Source organism: Capsicum annuum, chromosome 2 (genome assembly GCF_002878395.1).
Source record: "Capsicum annuum cultivar UCD-10X-F1 chromosome 2, UCD10Xv1.1, whole genome shotgun sequence".
Lineage (NCBI taxonomy): Eukaryota > Viridiplantae > Streptophyta > Magnoliopsida > Solanales > Solanaceae > Capsicum > Capsicum annuum.
The window spans coordinates 25,212,583-25,224,670 of NC_061112.1; the positions used below are offsets into that span (position 1 = coordinate 25,212,583).

Below are 12,088 nucleotides of genomic sequence, written 5' to 3' on the forward strand. Positions count from 1 at the left end.
CCTTCTTTATCTCCATCTTTTTCTTAACTTCTTTAGTCCACCACCAGTCCCCTGATGCCAGCCAGACCATCCCTTTGAAACACCTAAAACCTCTCTAGCAGTATCCTTGATGCAACCTATAGCCTTATCCGACATACTAACCACGTCCCCCATACACTCCCACACCCTCATCCCTTCCAACTTTGCCCCTATCTTCGAAGCACTAGCTGAAGTCAGGCCACCCTATCTAACTCTATGTCGACCCTCCCCACCCCTTCTCTTCTTGCCCCTCTTAATATCCAAATCCATAACCAAAAGTCTATGTTGGACCACAAGATTCTCATTCGAGAAAACCTAACAATCCTTACACAAAACTCTGTCCTCCTTCCTAAGTAGCAAAAAGTCAATTTAAGACTTAGCTAGCCTACTACGAAAAGTAGCCAGGTGATCCTCCTTCTTCAAAAAGTTTGAATTCACCACCACCAAGCCAAAGTCCCTCGCAAAATCCAAAATAGAAATTCCCTCATCATTCCTAACCCCAAAACCAAAGCCACCAAGAACATCCTCATACCCTAACGGCATTGACCTGATATGCCCATTAAAGTCCCCTCCAATGAAAATCTTCTTCGAGCTTGGCACGCCTTGAACCACCTCATCCAAAAACTCCCAAAATCTTCTCTTCTCCTCCTCATCTAGGCCCACCAGTAGTGCGTAAGCACTATAGATGAACAACGAAACACCCCTCCCTCAATGACAAACTTAATAGTCATCACCATATTACTAACCCTATTAACTTCCACTACCTGCCTCCTAAGTTATTCGTTCACTAATATACCTACTTCATTCCTGCGCCTGTCACTACATGAGTACCACAACTTGTACCCATCCACATTCCTAGCCTTAGAACCTACCTATTTGGTCTCCTGGACACACGCAATATTGATCCTTCTCTTTTTGAGAATCTTAACCAGTTCTATCGACTTACCCTGAAGGGACCCTATGTTTCACGACCCTACCCTCAACCTATCAACTCTCAAGTCCCCTCTTCTATTACTACGCCCTCCACATCTAAAATTGAACCCAATACCTTGCCCTAACCCCACTCCCAATCCCTCGAACATGACCCTATTCCACCATTTACCACCCTAGTAACTAGTCAACCAAAACAATAGAAAAGTTTCAAAATAGCAAAAATAGTACAAGTACACGTAACGTACAAAGTACAACTAAATTTTAAGAACAAAAAGGTACTAGACACCCAATTAATAGACAAAATATCTAACATAGCTTACAGGCTGTAAAAAAATTGAACAAAGTAACCACACACATATAATAAGAAAAGGCATGCATAAAGAACACTATCCGACCAAGCAGCTAGAGCAACACAATAGGAAATAATAAATAATAAACAGTCACGCCTAGCAACCAATCACCAATATAATTCCAATAAACCTGGGATAAGAAACAGAATAAAATAAAAAACAATAATAGTGCAAAGAAACCTAAACTATAGGTGTTAAATAAAGATCAAGGTAAAGATGTCACTGGTACACCTATACATTTCTAGTTTCTGGCAATTTTGGTGTCAAAAAATATTTTCCTGACTAAAGTCACCAAAAAAGACCACTGATGCATCTCGGAGTTGTCGCCGAAGTGTCTTCCTACCGCGTCTGACTTCATACCACTTGTATATTCATCGAAGTCGCTCCCACCAATGATAGCAGTGATGGGAAAGCCTCAAAAAATAGGAGGAAGAGGGTAGACAAAAAAGGGAGAGAGAGAAGAGAAAGAGGCTAGGAAGAGAGGAAGAGAGAGAGAGAGGGAGGGGGGTTTATCCTTACTTATCGCGGACGATGTTGTTGCCTTTATGGGTGAATGTTTAAGGAGAACATTGGGATTGTAATGTTAGGGAGGAGAGAGAAAAGAGCTTTTACAAGGATATATATATTATCTTAATTCAAGAAGGTTTTGATCTCATGATCCCATTTTAAGAATTTTTTGTTAAAGGTCCCATTTTTATGAAAATCAACGTTTCCAGTCACTGCAATTCAAGCATAAAAATTATAAATCATACTAGGAGGTGTTAATGTATATCCTAGAAACAATTCTAAATTACATTACATCTTTTCATAGGCATTTTCACACTTTTTATGAACCTAGGGTTTTAATCCACAATTCTATCATTACCATTGTTCTAATGATTCTATGGTATTAGGTAGTTGCTAGACAAAGTATTTGATGGAACAAGTTAACTCAATGAATAAATTTCACATAAGCCTTGGCAAAATTACCTCCCTAGATATCTGGAATGAGGTTTTAGAGTTTAAAAGGTAAAACTCAAAATTAATTCACTTAAGTAGGCACTCTGCCTTATGTCATCTGCTATGATGACACCATTTTTATCGCAGTGGGCTTGTTTTGGAAAAATTGTTCTTGCTATAATGGACATGAAAAAAATTTTCATCCCCACTATGGAGGGATCCAACTCTTATGTTGGTCTCACTGTAGCGAGATCCCACTTCTGCAGTTGATCTCAACTAGTAACTCGTGATGAATTGTATCCCACCCACATATCACAATGCAATCATAGATTTAGGCCACCACAAAGCTTTCTGTATGCAATATTCACTAAAATTAAATTCAAACTTTTTTTTTATCTCAAACATTCCTCTGGAGGTCTAGATTACTAGGTCACACCATAACGGGACAACACCACATAATACAATACCAAGAATCACATATTAGCATGAATATACCCAACTCTAGTTATTAGCTTTAAATTACACTACCTACAGGTTTTATTAACTTAACTCACTAAGAGATCTCTAACAGGGTACTTAGTCCCTAATCACCCTATAACGATTTGAAGGGTCATTCAAAAAAGTCAAACATAAGTTTATTATCTTAGTTATTGCTACATGTATTCAATCTATGTGTAATCAATTTTATATTGTGTGATAGAATGACAAAAATATCCCTTATATTTAGGACTAGGTTCAAAGTAGTCACTTTAGTATGTAGATAACAGCTATGGTCCTTTAAATTTATAAAATATTAATGAAAATATTTTTTAAAGTTTGCACTTAATGGTTTGGGTTCCTTAAATTTATCAGAAGTTAATAGTTTTACTTTGTCAAATATTTATCAAACCCTATATGATTTGACAGAAACTATAAAAAAAAATTAATTATAAACATCAGGATAGTCACTTGAAAGCCTATAATTTTCAGCATAAGAAAATTATATTAGAAACTAAAAGTTATTAAAAAAGTTAGCATAAATTACACCTTAAAAAGTATTCAAAAGTCAAAAAAAATTTAATTTTATTCTACAAAAATTAATGAATAAAATTGTCAATTATGCTTAAGAAAAATATGTGAAAATTATAATATTTAAAAGAAAAATCAACAACAATTGGTTAATTTTGCGCAGAAATATGATTGATGTTTCTTTTATTTTTTTACAAAAGAAAATATAGGGAGTTCATCTGTTTTTTAATGAAAAATAGGGGATGTACGTCAATATTAAAAGCACACAATTCATTTTGAACGTACAAATAAATATTATAATAATATTTATTTTTATATCAAAGATCAATAAAAATCAAGATTAGCATATTTTATATACCCGATCTACTTCCTTGATTTTTGCGTTTTAGGGCACTATTTATGATAATATAAAGTCCATCAATTTTTCTTGATTTTGTATTCTAACTGACTGACGTCCGTCACCCACCATATTTGACCTTTGTATAGTAGTGTATACCTATAAATGTGATTTCTTTCTATTTCTTTTCATAGTTTTTGATTAATTTAACAAATAGAGTTCGATGAAATTTTGTCAGAGACTAAAGTGTTTAACTTTTTGTCAAATTTAAAGGATCAAAACGTTAAAGTTTCTACTTAAGGGGCACTTTTGTAAACTTTAAAAAGATTAAAGAACCAAAATGAATTCATAAATAATTATTTTGAACCTACCTCATGGTGGGTTCTAAGAGTAAATGTAAATGAAAAATTGAGGGAATAAATGGAAGAAAAAGTGAATTGTGTTTTTAATTTAAGAAAGTAAAGTTCTCCCACATATCTGAGAGAAAAAAACCTTTATATTCTTATATTGAGAAGCATTTCTTCATGTGGATAGTAAGGCAAGAATAAGACAAATCTCATGTCGTCATAGCTCGCTCGGCTTCATCTTCATCTTCAACTTTGTACTTTGCATCGATTTTGACTTCACTTTGACTTTGTCTTCGAATTGGGATTTGGGTTCTGATCTGGCAAATGATTGATCAAGAGATTATCTTTTTCAAAAAAAAATTATTTGAAATTTGAGGATTATTGAAATTTTTAATTCAAAAATCTGATAGAAAATATGTCCTCCATTTTTGAACGGACAAGGCATGTGTGGACGCATGTCACGACGCATCTCGAAGGGATGTGATCTTTCGAGGAACTATTTAATGATGAAGTGATGACATGCGCTCCTAATTTCCCATCTGTGGACGCACCTAGGCCAACACATGTCATGAAATATTTCTGAAAATCAAAACTTAACCAGTATGTGGGCCACCTGTGTACAGGTAGGGTCTGTATATTGGTCATATTTCAAAGTAGTACACTTTTTCTTGACCTATTGCTTTTTTTTTAAAACACCATATTTTGGCTATAAATACCTGAATATTTTCTCAGGTAAAGGCGCAAAATTTTAAAGTGAAAAAACATATTCTTCTTCTTTTTTAAGAATTCTAGTGTGATTAACAAATTGATTGAGTGAGTTTTCTGTTAAACAAATTTGAGGTATCGCTATTTGCAGAAGTTAATCATTTTCTCTTGAGAAGATATATTCCATTAATCTCGGGTATTTAGGAGAATAAATTTCTTAAGAAAATATCATGAATTTTCTAGACTTTATTCTTTTTGTTTTCATCTCTTTCTTAAAGTTGGATTTACTATTTTTTCAGAAAATAGTTTGAAATTCATATTGATGGTTCTTCAATTGTTTGAACTTGTATTTGAATTTCTTGAAACTTCATTCTAAAGTTTCATAAGTTCGTTGAACTTGTGTTTGAAGTTCTTGAGAAATATGTACAGATTTTGTACCCAAGAAATAATAATCTTATGGAATTTATTTATCTTTATTTTTTAACTTCTAGAGATTAAAGCCTTTTGAATTTCTACTTTGTTTGAACTTAATAGTTATTTGAAGATATAGAAATATGATCACGCATTAAAGGTCCTTCAGTTTGCGATTAGATGAATATAAATACTTTACCGTTAAACTAAAAACAAGTGGTTTAAAGTTTAAAAAATTTGTTGTTAGTATTCTGAATTACTAAGTTTTTTCTTTCTATTTGTGATAGGAAAAAGGCTATTAATTACCAAATCAATGATGAACGATGTATATTGAAACAACTAATATTTCTACTTTGAGTCGTACAAATGATGCTATTGCCATGGCACTAGAGGAAAAAACCGAAAACATTTTTATTGTGGATTTTAAAAGATTGTAGCAGAAGAAGTTCTTTTATTTTACCACATTTAGTCTACGAAGATTCATCATAGAAAGTATTCTTGAATTATCGGAAGAAACATCCAAAAATTAATGTTTCTTGGTAACGGAAGCTTGACATCACTCGGACTTCTTGTGTAAGAATTACATTCTGAGCGTCCTACAAGATGACTTGTACAATGTATACAGTAATAAGAAGATCTTAAAGGTACTCTAGATGTTTTAGAAAAGAAGTACAAAATAGAGGATACTAGATTCAAGAAATTCATCGCTGGAAGATTTTTGGACTTTAAGATGGTGGACAGTAAAACTATAGTTATCCAAGTCTGAGAATTACAAGTCACAGTTCATGATCTTCTAGCTAAAGATATAAACTTAGTTAATACCTTTATTGAACAAATTAAGTTTATTCCTGATACTCACATAACCTTTGATGTAAGTTTGGTTTTAAATAGGGCTTTTCAAGTAGCTACTATAATCAAGAAGTTACACTTTTTTGTGGATAGACTTCAAAACTACTTAAAGCATAAGCGGAGGATGAGGATTGAAGAGGAAAATAAGGCAGTAGAATAGAGGTCCTGTGGTAATTCTGCAACTTGTGGACCAAACATTATGAAATATGAATCCACTAAATCAAAGAAGATAAATATAACATTAGGACAAAAAGGAAATCCTTAGATGAAAAAGTTCAAAGAAAGTTGCTTTAACTATGTCAAAGTTGGCCACAAGCCTGCAAATTATTGTTCTTGAAGAAGGGAAAGAAAAAGTATCCAGCAAACATGGTTGAATCCACAGATGACATGGTCGATCTATGTACTATGCTTTTGTAGTACAATCTAGTTTGAAATTTAAGAGACTAGTGGATTGATTCAGGTCCACCCACCACGTGTGTTCTAACTCTGGCTCAAGCTGATGAGAAGATATTCATGACAAACGCCGCTACATCAAAGAGTGAAGAAACAAACAAGATTTTTTTAAAGATGACATTGGGCAAGGTGGTGGCACTAAAGAATATCCTTTATGTTTCAGGCTAGTAGAAGAATTTAGTATCTTTTTCACCTTTGATTAAAAATGCATTAAGATGTGTATTTATTTCTGAAAAAGTTATAATTAGTAAGGGGGAAGTGATATAGGTAAATGTTACCTCATTGAGGGTCTATTTCAGATCAATGTAATGAATATTTATATGAATAAAAGTTTTGTTTCTTCTTACTTACTTGAGTCAAATAAATTGTTGCATAAATATTTAGGACAAGTCAATTACAACACCTTGCGAAAACTAATTAGTTTAGAAATTCTGTGTAACTATGAGCGTAGTAAATGAAAGTATCAAACATGTGTGGAATCTAAGCATGCTAAGCATCTGCATAAATCTATTGAAAGGAATTCCAATTTCAAAGTGAGATTTGTGATATTAAGTCAACTCCAACTCATGTAAGAAAAAAGTATTTTATAACCTTTATTAATGATTGAATTAGATACTATTATGTTTATTTTCTAAATGATAACAATGAAGCAATAGACGTGTTTACGAAATATAAAATTGAAGTTAAAATCAGTCAGATAAAAAGATTAAAACGGAAAGAAGTGATAGGGGTGGAGACTGTGAATCTTCTTTTGCAGAGATATACTTAGAAAATAAAATTTTCCATTAATACTACTACCACATATTTACCTTAATCAAATGATATTGCGGAAATAAAATAAATTTTGAAGAAAATAAAAAAAAGTCCTACTCATAAATTCAGTTTTACCATACAACTTATGTTGGGGGAAGCTATCCCCATAGCAAATTGAGTACACACTAGAGTTCCCCATAGCAATGCACAATAAATTTTATATGAAAAATGGAATGAAAGGAAACTCAAATTAAAATATTTCAAAGTATGGGTAGGTCTATCCAAAGTCCAAGTTCTTATACCTAAAACAACAAAAATAGGACCAAAGACTATGGACTGTGTGTTCATAGGATATGCTACAAGCTGTATAACATATTAATTTTTGTTCATAAATCCAAACATCCAGATATCCATGAAACTATGATAATTGAATAAGATAATGTTGAGTTCTTTGAACATATTTATCCATATAAAATTAGACATGAGTTGTTTAGTAGAGGGTCTAGAGACCAGGGGATAAACTAAAGGCGAATGTACTTAAAGATGAGAATTCAAGGCATGGTATACTTCAAAGAACGTCTACCTCTTTTGGATCAGATTTTGTAACATTTCTTATTAAAAATGAATCTCAAATGTTTCAAGAATCAACATTCACAAACAAGACATATAGTTAACCCACCAAGGACCCTTCGTCCCCCAAACTAGAGCTGCTAACCAAGATAAACTTAACTCTTCTATCTACAGACTATGACTCGACCCCACTCCTTAGCCCTCTAGCTTAATACTCTTATTCCAAACCTTCCTATGAAGGGTCATTTCCCCAGTAAGCTATAACTATTCCATGTCACGTCTAATCACTCCTCTCCACTATAACTTAGGTTTACCCCTACTCCGCTTGAAACCCTCCAAGGCCAACCTCTCATACCTACGAACTGGGGCATCCGTGACCCTTCTAATGACATGGCCAAACCATCTCAACCTCACTTTCCGTAACTTATCCTCTACTGAGACCACTCCCACCTTCTCTCGAGTAGTCTCATTCCTGATCCTATCAGTCCTCGTAAATCTACACATTCAACACAACATTCTCATTTCCACCACTTTTAACCTTTGGACATGAGAACTCTTAACCGGCCAGTACTCAGGCCTATATAACATGGTCGGCCGGACCATAGCTCTATAAAATTTACCTTTAAGCTTAAGAGGCACCTTCTTATCACACAAAATTCCCTAGGCAAGCCTCCATTTCATCAAACCTGCCCCAATACGATGAGGGATATCCTCATCAACCTCACCATTCCCCTGCATCATAGACCCAAGATACCTAAAACTATCTCTCTTACAAATAGCCTGTGAATTCAACTTCACAACTACCTCGTCTTTTTACTTTCCATCACTAAACTTGCTCTCCAAGTACTCTATTTTGGTCCTACTCAACCTGAATCCTTTAGATTCCAAGGTCTATCTCCAAACCTTCAGCTTGTTATTAACACCTTAGTGCGACTCATCAATAAAAAGTACATCATCTTCAAAGATCATACACCAGGTAACCTCCCCTTGTATATCACGCGTTAATACATCCATCACCAAGGCGAATAAAAATGGACTAAGATTTGAACCCTGGTGAATCCTTGTAAAGACCAAAAAATTCTCGGAGTCCCCTTTCACCATTCTTACTCGGGTCTTTGCCCCCTCATACATGTCCTTAATCGACCGAATCTACGGCACAGGGATCCCTTTCGCCACCAAGCATCTCCACAGAACCTCCCTAGGGACCTTGTCATAAGCCTTTTCCAAGTCGATAAACACCATATACTGATCCTTCTTCCTCTCTCTATACTATTTTACCAACCTCCTCCCTAGGTGAATTGCCTCAATCATTGAGTGATCAGGCATAAATCCAAATTGATTCTCCAAAATAGGCACTATCTTTCTCAACCTCCATTCCACCACCTTCCTCTAAATCTTCATTATGTGACTCAACAACTTAATACCACGGTAGTTGTTGCAGCTCTGAACATCATCTTTGTTCTTATATAAAGGAATCATCGTGCTCCATCTCTACGCCTCAAGAATCTTAGCTGCCTTGAAAATGTTTTTAAATAAATGGGTAAGCCACCTCAATCCAGCACCGCTAGAAAACTTCCAAAAATCCACTGGAATCTCATCCAGCCCCGTCGCCCTGCCTCATCGCATCTTGTGAATAGCCTCCAAGATTTCCTCTACCTTAAAACGCCTACAATAGAAGAAGTCACGAGATTTCTCAGTGTGCTCCAACTCCCCTAACACAATACTTTTTTCCTCCTTATCATTCAAGAGCTTATGAAAATACGACTGCCATCTTTTCATAATAAGAATGTCCTCCACCAAAACTTTTCCATCCTCTCCCTTAATGCACTGCACCTGGTCTAGATACCTACCCTTTTGCTCCCTAGTTTTGGCGAGCCTGTATAACCTCTTTTCCCCGCCTCGCTCCACTAGATCCGAATACACTCTCTCAAAAATTGTTATCTTAGCAGTTATAACTGCTAACTTAGCCTCTTTCTTATCTAACTTGTACTCCTCCTTGCTCACCTGCTTCTTCACTTCTTCCTTACTCTCAACCAATTAAATGTATGCTGCCTTCTTCGCCTCCACTTTCCTCTTTACTTCTTCATTCCACTACCAATCCCCCCAATACCGACCAGACCAACCCTTCATGACACCTAAAACCTCTCTAGCAGTCTTCTTAATGTAACCTACAACTCTATCCCACAAGATATCTACATCTCCCGGACACTTCCACGCCCCCATCCCTTCCAACTTCACCTCTATCTCTAAAGCACTGGTTAGAATCAGGCAACCCCACTATAGTTCGACTCTCCCCACCCTTTTTTTCTTACCCATTTTTCTAACCAAACCCATAACCAGGAGTCTATGTTGAGTCGCAAGATTCTCATTCGAAATAACCTTACAATACTTACACAAGCCTTTATCCCCCTTCCTAAGCAATAAAAAGTCAATCTAGGTCTTGGCTAACTTACTATAGAAAGTAACCAAATGCTCTTCTTTCTTCGGGAAGCTAGAGTTCACTACCACCAACCCAAAGGCCCTCGCAAAATCCAATAGAGCAGTACCCTCATTATTCCTATCCCCAAAACCAAAGCCACCATGAACATCATTGTAACTAATCGGCAAATGCCCGATGTGCCCATTGAAGTCCCCTCCTATGAGAAGCTTCTTCGAACTAGGCACGCCTCGGAGCACCTCATCCAGGACCTCCAAAAAAGTCCTCTTTTTCTCCTCCCCTAGTCCTACCTGTGGCACATAAGCACTACAGACATGCACCGTAAAACCCCCAATGACCAACTTAATAGTCATCACCCTATCATTGACCCTATTAACCTCCCCTAAGCTCTTCATCCACTAGGATACCCACACCATTCCTACACCTCTCATTACCTGAGTACCACCAATTGTACCCATCCATATCCCTAGCCTTAGAACCTACCTATTTAGTCTCCTATACATACACAATATGGATCTTTCTCTTCTTAAGAATCTTAACTAGCTCTATCGACTTACCCTGAAGAGTCCTTATGTTCCATGACCCTACCCTCAACCTAATATATTCCGACGCCCATCACCTAAAACCCCGCCCTCTGCCTCTTACCTTTAACCCAATAATTGACCCCGAACCTACCCGCAGTCCCCCACACCCCCAGGCCCCCAGGACATGGCCCTAATCCACCATCTACTATCCCCTCCGCCACTTCTCACAGACTGAAGCACAACCCCAAATAGACAAGAAAACTAACAAAGCAACTAATAGAAAAATAGCGATCACGCACAAACCCCTAATAGGTCTAACAGCTAGAACAAGACAACAATAATCTACCAATAAGAGAACACAAACACAACAACACCAACAGTATTCTACACAGTACACTAATATTCCTAGAAGCTAAGACAAACCAATGCAACCCCAAATCCAAACAAAGCAACCAAGTCCCACTACAAAGAACAGTAACAGCAAAAAGATGCAGAAAAGGAAAACAAAAATAAAAACAAAAAAGAAAAAATAAAAAACAAGGAAAACTGGAAACCAAAAATATAGATGGATCAAAACTATATGCAGTGTCTAAGTAAATAAAGTTTAGATGTCACCGGTACACCTGTAGGCTATAGGTTTCGTCAGCTTAGTTATAGAGATTGCTGTCGAAATAAGATCACTGGTAAAAAGACTGCTGGTAGTCACCTGAGTATCACCGGAGAGATGCCGGATTAACGCTGTAGAGAGTTTAGGGTGCCACAGATGAAAACCTCTATTATTGACGGAGACAACCCTTGAAATAAAAGAATTTCAATTAAAAAAAGTCCTTGAAGTCCTTGATTATTTTGACATACACTCACGAATAATAACGCTAATATCCATTTGGAAATTAGTTGCATTAACGGTGGTATATGCTCATTAAATTCATCAAATGGATGTAAAAATGACATTCTTAAATGGAGAATTAGAGGAAGAAATTTACATGGAATAACATGATGGTTTTATGGTCCTTTTAAAAAAAGAGAAGTGTGCAAAGTTGTTATGTTACTTTATGGACTAAAACCAGCACCAAAATAATGGCATTAAAACTTGACCAAACCTTTGCCAAATGACTTCAAGATAAATGAATGTGATAAGTTTGTTTACATTAAAGAGACTTCAAATCACAAAGTCATTATTTTTTATATGTGAATGACATGTTGATCATCAGTAAAGATATTTTTGACATAAATTCTACAAAATGAATACTTAAGAGGAAGTTTGACATAAAAGATTTTTGAGTTGCTGATGTGATATTAGGTATAAGAATTAATTGAACGCCACAAGAGTTAGCATTGTCACATCATATTACACTGAAAAGGCGCTTGACAAGTTGAAATATTTGGATTTTACTGTTGCCAAGACTCCATTAGATTTGAGCATTCTCTTCAAAAGAATGAAACTAAAAGTGACT

At 35.7% G+C, this 12,088-nt stretch overlaps 1 protein-coding gene across 1 annotated transcript; it reads right to left on the reverse strand.

Moving 5' to 3' along the window:
• Positions 1-387: 387 nt before the first annotated feature.
• On the reverse strand, positions 388-10,463 carry LOC124896138. The gene is made up of 2 exons (XM_047407676.1): positions 10,127-10,463; positions 388-671 (listed from the first exon to the last, which is right to left on the reverse strand). Exons 1-2 carry the CDS (start codon positions 10,461-10,463, stop codon positions 388-390), a joined length of 621 nt encoding a protein of 206 aa, XP_047263632.1.
• Positions 10,464-12,088: the final 1,625 nt, after the last annotated feature.